Source organism: Catharus ustulatus, chromosome 28 (assembly GCF_009819885.2).
Source record: "Catharus ustulatus isolate bCatUst1 chromosome 28, bCatUst1.pri.v2, whole genome shotgun sequence".
Lineage (NCBI taxonomy): Eukaryota > Metazoa > Chordata > Aves > Passeriformes > Turdidae > Catharus > Catharus ustulatus.
In genome coordinates this window covers 3,681,391-3,702,592 of record NC_046248.1, presented here as the reverse complement: position 1 = coordinate 3,702,592, position 21,202 = coordinate 3,681,391, and the positions used below count along the sequence as shown (strand labels likewise).

Below are 21,202 nucleotides of genomic sequence, written 5' to 3'. Positions count from 1 at the left end.
TTCTTGTCCAGCTCAGATTTTATCCAATAAACGTGGATTTGACACCAATAAAAGTGGATTTTTACACCAATGTTTTAATTTGCTAGTGGTTTTAGCTGAATCCCACGTGGAAGGTTTGTCCCAGCTCACAGTCCAGAGCCCCCCAAGGCAGGAGAAATTAAAACAAAGTTTTACTGAATGCAACTCTTTTCCAGGTAGATGAAAGAACCCAGCCCTGCCTGGTTAGGAGAGGGTAAAGCCTCACTTTTCAAAGCCTCAGCCACTCTCTGCTGCCACATCCATGGCTTGCTTGGCTTTTAGTGACCCATGAAAGGCAAATCCTGCCCTGGACCCACAGAACCCAGCTCTGGACTGAATCAGTGTCCAGCAGCAAAGTTCTTACTCTCACAGCAGAGCCAAAAAGAGCTGAAAGCTTTTTAAAATTAATTTATTCTTTTATTTCTCTTTCACTTTCAGACCACACCTGTCATGTCCTGCCCTGAAATACGTGAAGGACACTTTGCCTCTTGTCTTACTCCTGCTCCACTCCTTAAATCTAAGCCCAAATGAAGGAATTATGATGAAATTTGAATGGATTTTTTTAATTATTATTTTAATGAGGAAAACACTCCAAAACTGAAGGAAATCCGAGCTGGAAAAGCAAATTCTCAAAGCCCTTCTAATGAAGCTGGTGGTGCTTTACTCACCCCACAATCCCACATCTGCAGCCCAGTTTGGAATCCCAGCCCCAAGGCAATCAGAGCTGGGGATGGATAAAAAATCCCCAGTCCTGAAGTCCCAATAACTGTCCCAGAGCCCAAAGGTCGTGGCAGGGTTTGAGGTGGGGCAGAAATGGGGGAAAGTCCTTTCCTGTTCCATCCTGTTCAGCACACAGCTGCTCCTCCTGGCTTTGAACACTCTGGGGCTCAGAGAGGGCAGGCTCCTGGAAGGGAATTACCCCTGAGGGGTGGGCCCAGGAATAAAGAAAATAAAGAATAAAGAATATAAAGAAAGAATAAATATAAATAATATAAAGAATAAAGAATAAAGAATAAAGAATATAAAGAATAAAGAATATAAATATAAAGAATAAAGAGTAGAAAGAATAAAGAATACAAAGAATATGAAGAATATAAAGAATAAAGAATATCAAGAATATCAAGAATATCAAAAATAAATAAAGAATAAAGAATAAAGAATAAAGAATAAAGAATATAAAGAATAAAGAAAGAATTAAAAATAAAGAATCAAGGGAAAATAAAGAGTAAAGAGTAAAGAATAAAGAATAAAGAAAGAATAAAGAGTAAAGAATAAATAATAAAAAATAAAAATAAAGAATATAAAGAATATAAGGAATATAAAGAATATAAAGAATATCAAGAATATAAAGAATATAGAATAAAGAGTATAAAGAATAAAGAATATCAAGAATATCAAGAAAGAATAAAGAATATCAAGAATAAAGAAAGAATAAAGAATATAAAGAATATAGAATAAAGAATAAAGAGTATAAAGAATAAAGAATATCAAGAATATCAAGAAAGAATAAAGAACAAAGAATACAAAGAATAAAGAATGTAAAAATAAAGAATACAAAGAATAAAAAAATATAAAAAATAAAAAATAAAGAATACAAAGAATAAGGAACATAAAGGAGAAAGCAGAAATGCTGATTGCACTCCACCCTCCAGCCCAGCAGGTCCCACAGCCGGACAGAGGTGATTTCGGTTTTTTCCTGCTCTCAGGAATGTTGTTCTGCCACTTCCCCCACGGCCCAGCACAGACCATGGGCTGCAGTTCGCTGCTCCTTTGCTCTCAGCTCCACAACAACTCCAAAATAAGAATGAAATAAGAATTAAATCATCATTTCATGCTGTTTGAATCAAGTGCAAGGCAGCTGTTGATTTTCCTCAGCCATGAATCACCGCTCCTTGACACTTAGAAACTCAAGAGACTGGGGGGAAAAAATAAAATAAAAGGAGGTGTGAGAGGAGGGGAAACTGCTGAGGGTGGGCTGAGTTTTATTTTTCATTTCAATTATTTTTTATTTATTCAGCACACGCTCACTGGTGTGTTGCAGGGAAATAAAAAAAGAGAATGGATTGGCCAGGGATAGATGGGATAAGGGGAAAAGCAAAGCCCCTGCTCCATTTCCTGCTGCTTATTCAGAATATTCCCATTTTTAGGGAGCAAAGCATTCCTGTGCCAGCACCAGAAAAAAAAATCTAAAAAAATCAGAAAAAAAATATCGAAATTTGGCTCCAATTCCTCAGGAGTCTGAGCTCTTCCTACTGAAATCCCCCTCCCTGTCCAGTGTGGGTTTTTAAAACACTCCCCCCTAAATTCTGTCACACCAAAGGAAGTGAGAAAAATAATCCCCTAAAAATGCATTTTCCTGTAGGTAAAAGGATGAAATCTGTAGGATTTCACAGAGGACACAGACAAGGCTCTTGCTGCAGGAATTTCAATTTTTTTTTTTTTTTTTTCCCTGGCTTTGGGCACCCAAAAGTTGTTGCATTAAGCAGGAAAATGGTGAGCAGCAACTTGTGAGCACACACAGAAATATCTGGGATCAGCAGCATAAGGCCATGTGAAAAAAAAAATAAAAATAAAAATAAAAATAAAAACCAAACTAGAAAGGTTTTCTGTGGAAATCTGAATATCACAGATGTCATACAAAACCAAATCATTTTGCAGATTTTGATTTTTTTGCTAAAGTTGTTCTAAATTGTGGAGGCTGCAACGCATTTTTCTGGTGTTCTCCTTTCAAAAAAATTTTGCTTTCTACTTTTACTTTCTTCCCTTTCCCTGTTTGATCACTGTGACAGCTTTCAATTTCAGCTTACAATAATTAAAAAAAAAAATAAAAAGAAGAAGAAAAAAAGGTGGGTGGCAGCTCTATTTCCAGGAACACATTTGATAGCTGGGGGTAGAAAAAGAAATCTTTTTTCCCCAAAGAAATGGTTTCCATGCAAAAAAAAGCACAAAAAGATCAAATGCAAGGATATTAAAGTTCCAAGGACATGCTCTTATAATTTCCAGCTAGTCTCACCTAAAAAAAATCCTATTTTTGTTCCTTCTTGTTTGATGCAGCAACTCACCCAACCAAAGAAACTTCAAAATTGCAACTTCTTTCTTTATTTTAGAATTCATTGTGTGAATCTGTCCCAGCCAGAGGACAGAGATTCCCCTCTGGCCAAAGTCCTGGGAGTTCTTCCATAGCAAATCTCATTTTTATTGTTATTTCCTGCTTGAGTAATTCAGCTGGAGCCCAGGAGGGAGGCCCAGGGAGAAAAGTCCAAACATTTTCTGCTGCCTGCCTGGCTGGGACAGGTGGGATCAGGGTTAATTTGGGATTTTTCTCTTCTCCTTCAGTGTCTCTGTGGTGTTCCCAGCATGGCTGGGATAAGTTCAGGGGTACCAAACCCTTCAGGAGGCTCCAGAAATCCAAATATTGTGATTAACACACTTAATTCTCCTCCTGAATTAAACTGGAATAGGAAATACTGGTGTTAATATCCTTAATTCTCCTCCTACATTAAAGTGGAATAGAAAATATTGTTATTAAAATCCTGAATTCTCCTCCTGCATTAAAGTGGAATAGAAAATATTGTTATTAACACACTTAATTCTCCTTCTGAGTTAAAATGGAATAGAAAATATTGTTATTAACACACTTAATTCTCCTCCTGAGTTAAAGTGGAAGAGGAAATACTGGTATTAATACCCTGAATTCTCCTCCTGAATTAAAGTGGGGTAGATTTGGTGCCTGATTTTGATTTCACTGCTGAATCCACTCCTAAACTAAAAACTAAACACTCCTTGGTTTCACCCTCTGGTTGTAATGAAATCTTGCCAATTAATACTGGAGGTAAATTAAAGAACCTCAGCAACATCAGAGGAGTTAAAAGTGATTTTAAGAGTGGAACAAGAAGTGATTTTTTTAGTTTGGTTTTGGTTTTTTGTGCATGTCTTCCTGGAGCTGGAATTTCTGTGGCATCCTCAGTTTAGGGATGGTTTTCCCTGGGGATAAAGAGGCAGAAAATCAACTGGCACAGGAGGAGAATGAGCTGAGAGCTGTGAGGGGAATTTTTTTTTTTTCACTTCATTGATACAACAAAATGGAAATGGGCTGTTGGTTTTCTCTAATGCAAATAACAACAACTGCAGTGATAGATTTGTCATTGCCAGTATTGATTTCCTTCCCCAACATAAACTATTTTTAAAAATGCCTCTTAATGGGTTTTTATTTGCTGGCAGGGCTGGGATTTTACTGCTCTCCACTGGGCCTGCTGTGGGAGGAGCAGGATCTGCCTGTCCTTAAAAGTGAAAGGGAAAGTGGGAAAAAAGGGAAAGGAGGAAAAAGGGAAAAGGGGGGGAAAAGGGAAAGGGGGAAAAGGGAAAGGGGGAAAAAAAGGGAAAGGGGGGAAAAAGGGAAAGGGGGAAAAAGGGAAAGGGGGGGAAAAGGGAAAGGGGGGAAAAAGGGAAAGGGGGAAAAAGGGAAAGGGGAAAAAAAGGGAAAGGTAGAAAAAAGGGGAAAGGGCAAATAAGGGAAAGGGGGAATAAGGAAAAGGGGGGAAATTGAAAGGGGGGAAAAGGGAAAGTGGGAAAAAGGGAAAGGGGGAAAAGGGAAAGTCAGGGGGGAAAGGGAAAGGGGGAAAAAAGGGAAAGGGGGAAAAGGGAAAGTCAGGGGGAAAAGGGAAAGGGGGAAAAGGGAAAGGGGGAAAAGGGAAAGGGGGAAAAAAGGGAAAGTCAGGGGAGAAAAAATGGGCAAAGGAGAAGGATGGAAAGGATGAATTGAAATCCAAAGAGGAGAAAAGCAGGAATATCTGCTCCATGGCAGGGGGGAGCAGAGCTTGGAAACACAGGGATGAAGGGAAAAATTTGGAGCACAGCTCTTCAGCCTCAAACCACGTCCAGGTGAAGCACAACCAGCAGTGAGTGGAGCTGAGGAGAGAGCTCAGGGGAAACCACAGAGCTGTTCCTGGAGCTGTCTGGAGAGCTGGGGGTGCTCTCCTGGACAGGAGAAGCTCCAGGGACAGCTCAGAGCCCTGCCAGGGACTAAAGGGGCTCCAGGAGAGCTGGAGAGGGGACAAGGGAGGGAGGGACAGGACACAGGGAATGGCTTCACTGCCACAGGGTGGGGTTAGATGGGATTTTGGGCAGGAATTTCTCTGTGAGGTCCTGGCACAGCTGTGGCTGCCCCTGGATCCCTGGCAGTGCCCAAGGCCAGGCTGGACAGGGCTTGGAGCAACCTGGACAGTGGAAATGTCCCTGCCATGGGATTTGAGTTTGGGTTTTTCCAACCCAACCCATTCCATGATAGCGGAAGCGGAGACCTGGAGAGTCCTGAGCTCCCCTCTTTGCTCTTTTTGGAGTTTGGTTGGGATCACAGAGAGGATTTCCTAAAGAAAATGAGAGAAAGAGAGTAAGAGAGAGAGAGAGAGAGAGAGAAAAGGAAAGGAGGCAAGGAGGCAAGAAAGAAAGAAGGAAGGGAGGAAAGAAAGAAAGAAAGAAAGAAAGAAAGAAAGAAAGAAAGAGAGAAAGAAGGAAAGAGGGGAAAAAGAAGGAAAGAAAGAGGGAAAGAAAGAATATTTATATGTATATAAATAAATAAATGAACAAACAAATAAATACAAAAAATTACAATAAAGGCACAGCGAACCAAAAGAAATGAGCAAATAAATCATGAAATAAACAGGAGATTTCTAACAAAGGCAAAACGAACCCAAAAAAAAAAAAAAAAAAAAAAAAGATCCTAGTAAACGAAACCCCCCCCCAAAAAAAGAACAAACCCAATAAACAAATAAATGTAACAATCATAATAAAGGCTGAACAAACAACAACAACAAAACACCAAAACAACAATAAAAAAGGGAAAAAAAAGAAATTAAAAAAAGCCAAAATGAGCGCGCGTGCACGTGGTTTTTTGGTTTTTTATATATATATATATATATATATATAAAATTTAAAAAAAAATTTTTTTTTAAAGGAAACCTTCACTCCTCCTGCCCCCTCCCTCTCACACACCCCCCCTCCCCTCCCACCCTCTCACCCAGGGCGGGGCGGGGCGCTGCATCCCCGGGGCTCTCCCGCATCCCTGCGCTCCCCGCTCGCTCCGCTCCGCGCCCGGCGCTGCCCGCGGCTCCCGGGCCGTGCGTGGCTGTGGCCGGGCGCTGTCCCCGAGCCCTCGGCGTGCATGGCCCAGCTCGGGCGGCGATGGCAGCGCGCTGATGGCCCAGCCCTTCGCGCTCGCCATGGCTGCCAGAGAGGAGCTCTACAGCAAAGTCATCCCCCGGCGGAACCGCCAGCACCGCGCCGGCACCATCAAGCACGGCTCGTCGCTGGAGATCCTGCTCTCCATGGGCTTCCCCAAAGCACGGGCGTGAGTCTGGAGCTGCTGAGGGGTTTTTATCGCTGCTTTCTTTCGCTTTGCGGAGGGGAGAGGGAAGCGGAGGGCGCTGCTCGGCTGCGCTGAGCCGGAGCGGAGCGGGGAGGGAGAGCCGGGAGATGGGATCAGCCTGGGGAGAGCGGGGATGGGCTCCGGAGAGGGAATGAGCTCTGGAGAGGGGAGAATGCACTCCTGGAGAGGGGAGAATGAGCTCCGGAGAGGGGGAATGAGCTCCGGAGAGGGGAGAATGAGCTTCGGAAAGGGGAGAATGCACTCCTGGAAAGGGGAGAATGCACTCCCGGAGAGGGGGATGAGCTCCCGAACAGAGGGGATGAGCTCCGGACAGGGGGATGCACTCCTGGAGAGAGGGGATGAGCTCCCGGAGAGGGGGGATGCTCTGCCAGAGAGGGAAATGCGCTCCCGGAGTAGGGGGATGCTCTGCCGGAGAGGGGGATGAGCTCCGGAGAGGGGAGAATGCACTCCTGGAGAGGGTGATGCCCTCCTGGAGAGGGAAATGCTCTCCCGGAGCAGGGGGATGCTCTCCCGGAGCAGGGGGATGCTCTCCCGGAGCGGCTCGGACAGCGGAGGATGCTGTCCCGGCAGCGGGCACTGCTCTCCCGGCTCCGAGGCGATGTTTCTTTGGCTGCGAGGGGATACGCTCCCGGAGCAGCCCGGAGATGCCTTCTCGGAGCAGCCAGGGAAGCTCCTGGCAGCGGGAGATGCGCTCCCAGAGCCGGGGGGATGCGCTGTCGGGGCAGCGGCGCGGTGCTCTCCCGGGATGACGGGGATACGGCCGAGGGTGCCCTCTCAGAACGGCCCGGACTGCTGGGGATGCTCTCCTGGAGCAGGGGATGCTCTCCTGGCAGAAGGGAATGCTCTCCCGGAGCAGGGGATGCTCTCCCGGGGCAGGGGATGCTCTCCCAGAGCAAGGGATGCTCTCCTGGAGCAGGGGATGCTCTCCTGGAGCAGGGAATGCTCTCCCGGAGCAGGGGATGCTCTCCTGGAGCAGGAGATGCTCTCCTGACAGAAAGGATGCTCTCCCGGGGCAGGGGATGCTCTCCTGGGGCAGGGGATGCTCTCCCGGGGCAGGGGATGCTCTCCCGGAGGAGGGGATGCTCTCCCAGAGCAGGGGGATGCTCTCCTGGCAGAAGGGATGCTCTCCCAGAGCAGGGGATGCTCTCCTGGAGCAGGGGATGCTCTCCCGGAGGAGGGGATGCTCTCCCAGAGTGGCCCAGGGATGCTGGAGGACCCGCGGGATGCTCCTCTCCCATCCCCCAGCTCCCGTCCCCGCACCCTCCCCGTGTCATCCCAAAGCTGGGGCTCTTCAGGGAGGGAGCTTTTCCCACCCAAACTGGAATTGTTTCAGCTCGGACACCCGAGGGATTTTCTTTAAGCCGTGTACAAGTCACCCAAAAAGCAACAGAGTATCAGAAGTAGATTTCCGTACGTAGCAAAAGTTCGGTTTTTCTTGTCCAATTCATGCCCTGGTGTAATCCCCCTGCGTGGGTTTATGCTTTAAATTAATCAGGCAGCAAACTAATGATAACTTAACAGTGACTCCTGAAAAGGGACTGCTCGTTTTGTGATGCAAATGAAACCGGTGGGGATTGGGATGGTTCCTTGATGTCCCTAAGTGTTCTGTTTGTTCTTGATACCGATCAGAACTCTGGGTTTTGCAGCCTGTCTTGTCACAGGGGTTTTTTTTATAAATATAGACAGGCACATGCAGTTTAAGGACATATGTTCCTTGTGGATTCATGGGATTGCATGGATCCACCAGCACATGCAGGAAATCTTATTTTTGTGTTCCACGGTGCTGCTTTGCACTCCTCCTGGCTGTCAGTTATCTACTGAGATCAGCACAGCTTTAGACACAGGGAATGCAAATGGGAGCAGGGCAGAGCTCTGGTGACTTCATGCTTAGCTCAGTTGGAAGAAAAGATGTGAATCTTTCAGTGGAGCTGGAATTAAAAAAAACAGCTTGATCCTATGAATGAAAGTGGTTTTTACCTGCACAACAGTGCCATCAAGGCTGCCAGGCAGCACTGCTATACCTGACTCAGGATTTGTGTCTGTGGGTCACATTCCTGCCCCAAAAGCACTGACCTTTCTTCAGATGCACTCAGAGCTTCATCACACAAAGCAGAGAGGGTTAAACACAGGGAGCAAGCCAAAAAAATAGGCAAAATATCCCTAAATGCAAAAAGTGTTGATTGGAAATAGGTAAAGCTGTGTTGATACTGAGTTCAGGATAACCCTGTGTGACAACTCAGCAGAGCAGAGAAGGTTAAACACAGGGAGCAAGCCAGAAAGAGAAGTAAAATATCCCTAAATGTAAAAAGTGTTGATTGGAAATGCAGCCAGGCAGATGGGTAAAGCTGTGTTGATACTGAGTTCAGGATAATCCTGTGTGACAGCTCAGCTCTCTGCTGGGACAGGCACCACTCACCCCACCTGAAGGAGCAGTGAGTGCCCCTGTTCCACCCTGCTGGAAATGCTACAAATAATTCATCATTAACATTCAGACAAGAAGCAAAAGAGGAATAAACCCAATAAAATCCAAGCTGTGCCACGAAGGGGAGGATGTGGATGGAACAAAGGTTTGAGAGCTTTGGAGTGCAAGGCAAAAGGAGATTCCCTAAAGGTCCAGAGGATCCTTTGGAACTCTCAGCATTTCTCTGTAAGTGGGAATGAGAATTACCACAATGCCAGCGAGGTAAAATCATCTCCCTGTCAGAGATGGAATGGAGAAATCTTAAAGCCCTTCAGAGTTTTCCCCCAGAACTCTCCCACCTCTGTTTCCTTCTCTGCAGTTCCAGCAGGAGCCAGGGAACTCAGAGATGGGATTTCAGCTCTGTGCACACAAACACGAGCCAGGCTGGTGCTTAAAAGTGGTGACCATCTGTTTGGGTGGCTTATGCAAAACAAACCTCCAAGTTGTCAGACAAGTCTGTCAGGCATGTCACAAAATACCCTGGCTGCTGGCAGCAGCAGCTCCTGGCTCTTGGTACAGCTGGGGGGGCTGGCTGGGGCAGGGGACACAGGCAGGGTCACACACACAGGGCTGAGCTGCAATGGGAATTTCCAGGGAGGTGTTGAGGAGTGGGATGATGGGGAAATCTCACTCTGCCTGATTTCAGCTCTAGCCTGTGTGTGTTGGAATAATCAAAGGGGAAAGGATGAATGGGATCTGCAGGTGTTAAGGGGAGAAATTGGGCTGAGGCAGGAACCAAGGGAGGGTGTCAGGAGGAGGTGCAAAACTGCCATGGATCTTGGGTTCACATCAGGGGTTCTTAAAAAGCCTTTGTGTGTCCCTCCTGCAGGAGGTTTATGGGGGACAGGGGATGAAGGGCCCATCAAGGGATGTGTCCTTCCTTTCTGAGCTGAGATTCTGCTGGAATTAATGGATCACACTGATGGCAGTGTCCCACAGCTCACACTGAGACCTTGCAGATTTTCCCTCTTCCACCCTCTGAAGAATTTTAGCACAGGTCCTTCTGTTTTCCTCCTTCCAGCACCAGCTTGAGTTCCTCTAAACCACAGGGTGATGTTCAAAGCACTTCTGGAAGCTTTTACCTGAGCATGGCCCCTGCTCAGAGCTCTGCAGTGTGTCATCCCTTTGAAGCATCCCCCTGAGCTGCTGTTCTGCCCTGCTGCCTCTTGCCAGCACACAGCCATCATTGTAATTATTTTATTTTGCAATTAGCCCATTAGCTTACGTGCTGTCTGGTCCCACAGGCTGTCCCTATCCCCAACACTTTGTGATTGAAGCAAGCAAGGAAGGCAAAGGTGATGTTCTAATTCCCATTTTGCAATTTGGGCACTGAGGAAAATATTTTATCCTTGTTCATACAAAGGTTTTATCAAACCCCCAGTACTTCAATGCCCTAAACACAAACAAGAGGATTCCTCCAGGAAGAGTCATACAAATATTATTTCCCAGTTGTCTCAAAATATTATTTATCATCTTGTTATGAATCTCCACCTCACTCTCATCCAGTCTGCCTGCCAGCACCTCTCACTGTCGTTTAGAATCCCTGTGTATCCCTGAGAGTAGAGAGAAAAAAAGCACAAAATAATTTACAGGCCATCAAACCCACAGGGGATCACTTACAACTCCTATGCATGTAGAAGCAATTAAAAAAAAATCCATAATGTGTCTGTAAAAGGCTAAAATTGAAAAAAAATTAGTGATGGACTGCAGTGTGTGCAGGATGGAAGAAGACCTTTGACCAAACTTGAATTATTGAAACTTATTTATCCTGCATGGTGCAGAAATCAATGTGGCTCCAGAATCTGCACTTTTAAAAGTTTCATGTCAGCCTTTAAACTCCTCCAAAACACGCCCAAAACCAGAAAGTTAAAATTCTAGCATGAGGAAAATGAGTTAATCCTGCTTTCTTTCATGCTGGGTTCACATATGTGCATGGGTATATAAATGTATAAAATTTAAGATATTTTAGCTGCTGCACAAAACTCTGAACTCAAGATGCTGCTTCAGAGGAGATCCAGGCCTAAGAAAATGAAGATAATTCCCTGGTCCCTGCCATTACTCAGGCTGGGAAAACCATTGCCCATAACCAGAACAGTTAAATTAGAGATCCTGTGCTTTTTCTGTCACTGTGCTGTCTCTGATAAGCAGAAGAGATGACACAGGTGGCAAAGCTTTCCAAGACTAAATGGATGTTCCTTCCTCTCATCTGGGCCTGGAAAAGGGTTTAACTGTGCTCATGGAGGAGTTAATTCCCCTGGACCTGGATAAAACCAGTCCAACTTGGATTTGCCTTCTCAGAGAATTTACAAGTATTAAAGCTTTCATTATTGTCGAAGAAACGAAGCTCAGATCCAGTTTACAAACAGTAAAAGCTTCTCTGGTGTTTTGAAAGGGATTTTAGCCTGCTAAGACACGTTTTCCTTAGTAACAGACTTAGCAACATCTCAGGATTTCAGCAGAGCAAGGCTGGGAGTCGCTCCTTGCTCTGGGCTTGGAGCTGAGTTTGGGAAATCACAGTGTGTGGAAGAGAAGTGCTGCTCACAGTTTTCAATTCTGAAGTGGTTTCCCTTCCTTTGTGGTGTTTGTTTTCTGCAAATACTCCTGGCTGAAACTCATCCTGCTGCAAGGACCCAGCCCAAACCAGCCCCAAGTGCCACTTGAGCCCAGGCAGTTGAAGGATTTTCCTGATCCCAGTGATTTGTGCTGGCCCAGACCATGGAGGGAAACCCCATCCCAAGGGGAGAAGCTGATGGACAGAAATGTTGCTGGAAGCAGCAGCTTGGGAGGCTCCACTGAGAGGGAGGAAATCTTGGAGGAAATCTTGAACTCTTGAATGGAAAATCCAGGTGTTGTAGCCACAAGGGCTTAGGGGAAGGTTTCTGTGCTGATCACTCAGCACAGGGAGTCTGGGGCTTGGAATGAGCTGGGGATTGGGGCAGAGAAACCATCTGAGCAAAATATTTTCATTTCCAGTCCTGGTCGTGGACATTTGTGAGCAGGAGGTTCCTGGGAAGGGTTTGTGACCTGGAGGTGACTGCACAAGCCCCTGTTCCTGCTCTCATCTCTGTGCCCAGCTTTGGGGGTGAGGCTGGAGCAGTGTGAGCACTGAACTGCCCTGCTTTGTGCATTGCAATTCCTGAGGCCTCACAACAGTTCTGTCCATCTGTGCTGGGGGGATCCAGCAGCTCTGCAGGGCAGGGGCAGGGAGATAAGGCAGCAGAAAGGTTTCAGAATCATCCATTTGTGACTCAGTCCTGTGGCTGCTCTGCACAGGGATTTTAATTTTTTTTTTTTTTTCCATTTGCTCTACAGCAAATTTCTGCTGTGGGACTGAGATGATTCCTGCAGGATTCAGGTTGTTCTGTGCCAGTGGCTCCAGTGTGTTTGGAGTATCTCCTTACTTTAAAGATCTGAAGTGATAAACCACAGAGGGCTCTTTATTTCCACGGTATATTCTGAAAACCAAGGCACAGGGAAGTTTAAATATCAAATCTGTAGTTAGGCTGATACTTGCACCTGAATTTGTAGTTTCAGTCCATTCATGACAAGACTCAGGTCTGGTCTAAGTAGAACAACTATTTCCATGACATGGTACAACATTTTCAGAGGGAGGGAGATCTCTTATCAGAGGCAGAGGATAAGATCACACTGTAAAATGATAATGGCAGCAGCAGGGCTTGGTGTTACCTCAGTGATTCAGGATGCTGGGCACAGAACTGCCATTAATCAAATGGACACAGAAGTGCCATTAATCAAATCTGATGGCTGGCAGCCGTGGAGCAATCAGATATCTGGGGCTGATGTCCACAGAGAAAACATGGAGCAAGGAGTTTGAGGACAGAGCAGCCCTGCACAAAGATTGCTCTGCCAAGGTCAGGGAGTCCCTGCAGGACTTGCTGGCCCAGAGAAGGAGCTCGTGTGTGTTCAGGGAGGAAAACAAAAAGTGAATTCCTTCCTAGTGCCCTTCCCTGGGATCTGTTTGGGTGTTTGAGCAGCGTGTCCCTGTGCAGGGAGGTCCTGGGTCAGGCAGCAGCCAGCATTCCCTGGATTGCTGAGATGTGGTTTCAAGGCTATCTGACTTTGGCAAACTCTGACAGAGATGTCAGAGAGTTTCCTGGTCCCTGAGTACTTGGTTTGTTTTGGTATTAAAATTACATGGTGACAAGAAAACATTTCCTTGGGCTTCCGTTCCTCTGATGATTTCCTTGTCTCAGAGCCAAGGCCCTGAACTTGATCCTGCCCTCTGCTCTGGGAAGGAGAGGAGCTCAGAAAGTGCAACCCAGACCTCACATGTCACTGAGGGAGCCTGGAACATTGCTCTGTGCCTTCTTTGTCACAGCCCCAGGCAGTTAAAAACCTGATCCTTAGGATGCAATTCCCTTTCAAGCTTCCTATCAGGGGTGCAGATACCAGTGTTATCTTTTCTGTCTCTTTTTCTGTCTCTTCTCCTATCTCCAGACCTGATAGCACTGTCAGGAGCCAGTTCCAATGTACTGATCAGATTCTCAAGACAAAGAGTGGCAGGAGGAGGTCAGGATTTCAGATATCCAGCCTGTTTGAATGGAGCCTTGTTGGCATTAAATGCTGATTCTCCTTCCCCCTTGGGCAGTTTCCTGCAGAATTCTGCCTCTTGTAAAGCCCTCTGGGAGTTCATCCTTGGATTATTGCTGCTGCTTTCCTGTGGAACAGCCTGTGCACAGAGCATGCTGCAAGCCCTCGAGACTGGCACAAGTCAGGGGGGAATTCCATTCTTTGAAAGACCTTAATAAAATAAAAAATAAAATTTAAAAAACCCTATAAATTTGGTGCTTTTAAATAACAAGTGCTAACCCTGCTGGCTCCTGAGGACACTTTTGTATTTTTAAGCCACTTTTGAAAGTGAATTTGGACTCCCAGATTTGAAAATGCTGCTCTGGGTTGTGACTGAGAGCTCATCGAGCATTCACAGCATGCGCTGTGCAATTGCAGAAAGAATAGAGACATCCGTGTGTGTGTCTGTGCTGCACCAGTCTAATTATCCTCAACAAGCAGAGTCATCAAAGGAGCTGTGCTCCAGCAGCTGACAGCCTTTGGGATTCCAGCACCCAGGCTCTGCAGCCTTTGTGCTCCTCAATGGGCACAAATGCCACGCTGGGGCTCCTCAGCCCTCCAAAAACACCCCAAGAGGAGTCCTGGGCTTTTTTCTGTCCCCACCACCTTCTCTGCTGCCTGCTTGTGCACAAAGGGTGAGGCTGGACAGCAGCAGAGTGGAGGAGAAAAAAAAAAACAAACCTGAGAAATGGAGAGAATTGCTGGAATTGCCTTACAAAGCTGCATAAAGAGTTTGAAACCATTTGTCTGTATTCATAAGGTGCTGTCCCTTCAAACCCACTCTTAAAACTTCTCCTAAAGTTTAGCAAGTCCCAGCAGCCAAAGGTGGGGTCTGAGGTGCTCCTGAGCACGCACAGCTCATGGTGCAGAGATGAGAGAGCAGCATCACACACCTGAGGGCTCCCATTCCTCAGGATTCCCATTGCTCACAAAGATCCCCAGCTGCATGTGCAGGCATGACAAAATCCTTCAGGTATGGTCAGGACCTGAATAAAATGGAAACAGAAAAGCAGCAGTTCTAAATGGAGCCTGGAAAGAGGGAGGGGAGGTGTGTTTGATGTCTCTGCTGTCCCCAGACACCAAATCTGTGCCCTGGGGGTTGATTCTGGCACTGCCAGCACCCTGCAGGCTGTCCCTGTGTGCAGAACACCTTGGCACTGCTGCTGGAAGGATGAGGCTGAGCAAACCTGGGGATATCTGTGCTAAACCCAAAGACTGGGAGCTCTGTTAGACACCCAGAGCCTGGCACAGGAGGAGGTTTGAACTGTTCCACTCCCAGCCATTCTCAGAGCCAGTGCCACTGGTGCCCCTTTCATGGAGTGTTAGTGATGCTCAGACCCCATGGCTGTGCAGAATTAATCATCTGGGGCTGCTGACTGTGACATCATTTGCCAGTGTACAGCTGGGGGTGTTTAGGGGAGATTTCTCATCTCCTGATGTGTAAAAATGACTATCTTCTTTCCCCTGTGCTCAATGAAATCCAGCAAGTTCTTGCCCAGCTCATCCCATGGGTGGGGTAACTCAGCCCAGCCCCTCAGCACGTGGCTGGGACCAGGATGTCCCAAACATTTCCACCCCAGCAGGCATTCAATGGCACTGGGAAGACCTGAAGTAGCTGAGGTGGTGCTGTCTCTCCTCTGAGCCCTTCCCCATTTTACTGAGAGCCATTTGCAGTTTCATGATGCAAATTTCAAGCCCTGAGTCGGTGCTGAGATGAAACCCCTGTGAATATTTTCCCCCTCTGAGCACAAACCTGAATTTTATTTTTTACCACAGCCCAGTTGTGCAAGGAGGAAAGGTAAACATCCTCCCTGCTCCAGGAGCTGACACTAAATAGGAGCCAGAAAAATCCTCCAGAGGGGAGGATGAGGAGGAGGAAGGAAAGAGCCAGGCCCTGATCCCAGCATTGCCTCCAAAATCCCTTTTTTGGGATTGCAGTGAGTTAGACTGGTGGGTAAATCCAGAGCTGCATGAGGAACAGCTACTCCCAGATAAACCCCATTTCCATTTTACAGACAGAAAAATGCAGCTTGAGACAATCCATGGAGGCTCCTGATGGCAGAGGGGGCACCTCAATTAACATTTGCCATGCACTGCAGACAAAGGGCTCTCCAGAACTCCACCTCTGAGTGGTGTCAATGATGTCCTGCTCCTTGCTCTACAATTATATTGGATTTTTGCCTCACAATCGATATTTCCTTCTGAGAGGAGCTGCCAAGCCCCAGCAAGTGTCAGGTCACAATATATTAGCCAGGGAGAAGCCAGTTCTCCAGGCTCCATTCAAAGAAATCTCCAGCTAACCCAGATTTGGGGCTGGCTCAAATTCTCACACAGGCAACAGGAGCAAGCCTGGGAGTGAATGGAGTTTACAGCTGCACCTTACAAATCACATTTCTGCTCCTTTTAAAGTCTCTTCATAGCTGCATCATAAATGCATTTATGTTCTGAGGGGCAAAGCCTTCCAGCAGTGTAAATCAGCCCAGCACCATTTCCTCTGTTGGAGCAATAATAACACACAGCAGCTGAGCATCTTCCCCAGAAGTAACCCAACTTTCATTGCTAGCAAAGTTTCCTTTAGAGAAATGGGTATTTTATACCAGCCAGGCAATGCAAAAAAAGCCTGGGCAGAAATAAGAGTCAGCACCAAAGCCTCTGGGAAGGAAAATACAAACCTCAGGTGTTTCACAGCACATTTATGTGTTGGGGCAATGGAATATTTTATAAATAGTGACTCCAGCTCCCTGCCTGGAGCTGGGGTACATCATCCTGCTTTTCCAGGCACATCATCCTGCTTTTCAGGGCACATCACCCTGCTTTTCAGGGCACATCATCCTGCTTTTCAGGGCACATCATCCTGCTTTTCCAAGCACATCATCCTGCTTTTCAAGGCACATCATCCTGCTTTTCAGGGCACATCATCCTGCTTTTCAGGGCACATCATCCTGCTTTTCCAAGCACATCATCCTGCTTTTCAAGGCATACCATCCTGCTTTTCAGGGCACATCATCCTGCTTTTCCAGGCATACCATCCTGCTTTTCCATGCAGCTGGATCCATGGCAACCCAGATTATTTGGGTGTCACATCAGCCAAGCACAGCAGAGGATGAGGAAGGGCCCAGAGAGCCCCAGAGCTGTCACAGCACAGCTGCTGCTCCCTTCCAGCCCCACAGCAAGCACAGGGGAATCCACCCTCTGTCCTGCTTAGCCACCAGTTAATCTCTGTCATGAGCTCTGTGTGGGGTGAGCTGCACAATCAGAAGCCCTCACACCAACCTGACACCAGCTGGATTTTAAAGCCTTGCTTAGATTTGGTAAAAAGAGTGAGATTTGCAGGGGAGAAATGACCTGTTCCCCCCTGGTATTTGCTGTTTTCTCCCTGAGGTGAAATTTTCTGCTGGATGGGAAGGTCATCCTTAATTTCATCACCCAAAGAAACCCATCAGATGCTATCAGAGAGGATTTAACTCCCTACAAACCCCCAGACTTTAAGGATCAGTGCATCTTTCCCATCTTCTCCACTCCCTGCCCAAAGCTGCTCATCCTCTCTGGGATCAAAAGCCTGGAAAAATAGCAGGGGGAGGATGATGTGCTGGAAGTGCAGAGTGTGCCTGGGATTCAGCTGGACTCACACATTCCTGTTAAAATTTGCCAGCTTTTATTGGCACAGCCTGTCCCTGCTCTGGAAGTGGAGGAATTTGTGCATCACCCTGTCCTGCCAGGTTTGTGCTGTGACTCAGCCTGACCAAGGGCACAGGACCTGCTGAGATCCTCCCCATCCTCTCCTGTGCTGGTTCCTGTGCTGGCTCTGGGTGTTCAGAGAGACCCATCTGCTGCAAGGGGAGCTTTCAAAGGGCACAGCCAAGAGAAAATGAAGAATCTTTCACAGCAATGTGTCATCCCCGAAGAGCCTGAGGCCAGGTTGGCAGGGCAAGGTTTGGAAGTAAATTCTGGGATCACAAAACATGTCTTAACATTTCCTCCCTCTGCTCACCCCCCACCAATCTCTGTGAAAAATTGAAATAAAATTCTCCTGTAGCTGCCACTGCTGCTCTCCAAGCAGAGGAGCAGGAGCTTGCTGAGGTGTCATGGGATTTCCCTGGAGGACAGCTCAGGAATTTGACACATTTGCTGGCAGCAGCTTGTTTTGGGGGAGGAGGATGGCAGAGCACCCAACCCAAACCCAGCACCCAAAACCCTCTTGGGGACACTCACTGGGGCTGCTTTATCCCTTCTGACAGCAAAAAGTCATTTGAAAACCTTCTGAGATCTCACTGAAATTTGAAATGAATGACTCAACTGAGCCACCAGCCAGGAAGAAGGATCTTCCTCAGTGCCTGGAGCCAGAGCCAGCTCCAAGTGCAGGGTGCTGCCTTTTTTTGGCTTCAGGAGTGCAGTGACTCCCTGTCTCACAGGTGTTCTGGGGCATAAATCCATCACAGATATGACCTGAGACAATGATGGGGCACAGGAGTTGTGTCTGGCAGGATTCCCCCTTGGATCACCAAAAAACAAACAAAAAAATCCCCTAAAAATCTCACTTAGCAGCACTCAGGGGGAAGTTGTGTTGCTGAGGTTTGGATTTATTCCCTAAAAGGAACTAATTGTGAAACCTGAGGCCTTGCTGTGTCTGGAAGCCAAGGCTTTGTGGAAGTCCAGAAGGGATGAGCTGGAGTCAGCAGCCACTCTGGGAGATCTTGGCTGAGGGATCTCAGTGTCTCTGCAAATGAAGCACCTCCCTGAGCATGAAAGCACTTTAAGGTTTTTGCCTGAGGACACAAAGAGAGGCTCTGGCAGCACTGGGTTTGGAGCTGGCTGATTTGGATTTGCCATCAGGCCATAAATAACCCCAAAATGTGCTCTTAGGTAGAAATTAGCTGCTGTTCCAGGCATCCACCTCAGCCTTCCACCCACTGGATATTATTTCAGTTTTGCTGCAGCACATCCCCAAACCTTCCTGGACCTTTGATGTGACTTTCATTTCAGTAATAGACATGAAATTTTGTGGTTTCTCAGGCTGGGTGTGAGTGATGCTGAGGAAGGAATCCTTTTTCCATGCTGCTTTATCTTCCCCTTGCTTGCAGCACATTAGTTCTGAGTGTCAGGAGCACTCAGGCAGTTTATTTGTGGAATATCTCTCTAATCACTGAAGTAATGTGAAGCAGTTGAACAATTTAAATGAGCTTACAAAAACGGGATTGAGTGTTGTGATTAGATAATTGTCCCTTTGCTTCAAGGTATGAGTCAAAGCAGAGACAAGTTTTGGGTTGCAGTGAGAATTCCTGAAAACTGTGGCTTTGGTGGTGGTGGTAAAACAAGCAGAGAATATCAGCAGCATCCCAGCCAGCTTTGGGAGCTGCTGAGGGATGTTGAAGGGATGAACATTCCTGTGATTTTTGAGGTTTAGGGCAAAGTTGAGCACACAGGTCCCCACATGCAGTTCCCACCTCGGGGGAGAAACCCAGGATGGATTTCAGTGCCAACCTGGCAAAGGATTCAAAGGAGCAGCTCAAGTTCAAACACATGAGCAGCTCTGTTGGTTTGGGACAGTTTTGGTTTTCAGTGCAGAGCAGGGTGGAGCTTTGCTGGAGCCCTTTGGTGCTGGTGTTAGCGTGAGCTCACTGCCCTCCCACCCTGGAGCCGCTGGGTTATCTGGATTATCTCATTTCGTTTCCTCCTGGGTGTTGGGCAGGGTGGGTTTTTCTCTGATGTGTTGGCGCATCCTGTTTGGTGTGAGATGTGCAATTCCCTGCTCTGGCTCTGCTCTCTGCTGAGCCCATGGGCCTGAGGAGGAGCAGGGTTCTGAGCACAGGCATTGCCCTGGAGGAGCTGTGGCTGCTCTGGCTCAGAGGAATTCCCAGCAGCTTTGCTGCCATCAGGGTGATAAGTGTTGTCTCATCCCCCCTCTGCAGTGAGGGGAGTGCAAGGACAGAAGGATTAAGCTTCTATTCCCCAAACTCTCAATTTTTTGGGTTTCAGCATGGCAAAGCATTGTGAGCACTGCCAGGTGCATCCCACCCTCCTCAAACCCTTCCACAAAATCTGCACCTGCTCGTGGCAAGCTGAGCCTGTCCTTTGCCCAAAGCCAAATCACCAGTCCAGTCTGAGCACACAGCCTGGGATGGATGGCTGGCATCATCTAGGAATTCAGTAGCTGTTTTGGGGCTGGATTTTAAAAGGTGTTCAGGCATCCAGACAATTCTATCCCCTCCTGTTGATTCTCTCAGCACTGTCTTGGCTGCTCCCAAGTTCTTCACTTTCCTGCCTATCCTGCTTATCTGAACTGGCTCCTCTTGTACTTGTGGCGTTACATTGCATCTCATAATTCAGAAAAAAAAAAAAGAAAAAGGTTTGCATTCTACCTCCTTCAGGTTAATCTTTCTCTTTCAATGCTGCTGCTTAAGATCTGACCACGTGGAGGAGGTTGGGGGATCTGTCATGGAACACAAGAGCTTTCTTTCAAGATGCAGATTGCAGTGTAGGAAATGAGAGGCAATAATCAGAGGAAGTTCTTCATTCTTGTTATCTGCTCTCCCCGGCTCGTTTCTCACGCAGAGCACTTGTGTGTCTGCAGCACAGCCCCTCTCAATTCTCCTCATTAGAGCTGGAGCCTCACCCCTGCACCTCTGCACAGCCACAAGCACCTTCCCCCAGCCAGCATGGATTTTTTTTTGTCTTTACCTTTAAACAACTCATTTTCAAGCCCAGCCAAAGACGCAGCTCCTCTCCCTGAAAAATCAATCGCTGTCAGAGCTTCCCTTTGTCCAGCCTCATTCAGAGCAGAGGAATCATCCCTTGGATCCAGCAGCCTTTGGAAGCATTGATTTTCCTGCCTGGCTTGTGTGCTGCTGCTATCCCAGTGAGCTCTGGAAATGTGATAAGCTGGCCAGGAGATTGGCAGGGCTTCAGCAGCTCAGAAGGCCAGGCTGGGGAGGGAACGTGGAAATGTTTGCAGTAATTGGTGACAATGAATCTCCTGTGCTGGGATCTGTTGGGGAGGCAGAGAAAAACTTTTAGATTCTGATTTAAGAAAGCCCTAAACATATATTGACATACCATTGATCTCAGTGAATGGCAGGGACTGGAGTGAAGGAATATTTTATTTCTGCTTCCCTGAGCAAGCTGAGCACAGCCTGGTTAGGAACAGTCATTTCCCCACTCTGCATTTGTTCAGAATGGTTCCACACAGCAAACACCCACCAAACCCAATCCTCAGAGTGTGCTGTGCTTTGCAGGGAGCTCTGAATCAACTTTGGGATTGACTTTGAGGAGGCTCCTGAATCCCTGTAGCACCCAGCTCTGTGCCCCTGTCACCCCACAGGCTCCCTGTGGCAGGGGACAGCTCTGCAGGGGTTTGGGGAAGCAAGAAGAAGATGTGGAGGTGGCCATGGCCACTGTGAGCTCCCCCAGCTGCACAGCCCTCCCCACCAGGCTGTTCAGCATCACTGGGGACACGTGGCCACCTTTCCTCCCATCACATCAGTGCTCCTCGGGGTTTTGTGCAGGTATTTTCCCTTTTTGGACTCTCTGCTTTTGCAGACTCTCATATTCCATGGTGTGGAGGCTCAGAGCACTGAACACATCCCTGGCTTGCTCTCCATCCCTTCCCTGGACGGAGCACAGCAGGAAACTGTCCCTGCTCGGGGCAGGAAACAAAGGTCAGAAATGTGGAGCTGGAAATCTGCCAGCAGTGGTTATTTCTGGGGTCAGCTCTGCTTGCAGCACTGCTCTGCTGACAGGTGATTTGGCTG

General features: G+C 47.3%; 1 protein-coding gene across 1 annotated transcript in view; it reads left to right on the top strand.

The window, feature by feature from the left end:
• The first annotated feature begins 6,120 nt into the window (after positions 1-6,120).
• UBASH3B (ubiquitin associated and SH3 domain containing B) overlaps positions 6,121-21,202 on the top strand; it is a 59,378-nt gene continuing 44,296 nt past the window's right edge. The window contains exon 1 of the mRNA XM_033081751.1: positions 6,121-6,364. Coding sequence (XP_032937642.1) covers positions 6,213-6,364 — 152 coding nt within the window. The 5' untranslated portion in view covers positions 6,121-6,212. The remainder of the gene's footprint in view (positions 6,365-21,202) is intronic.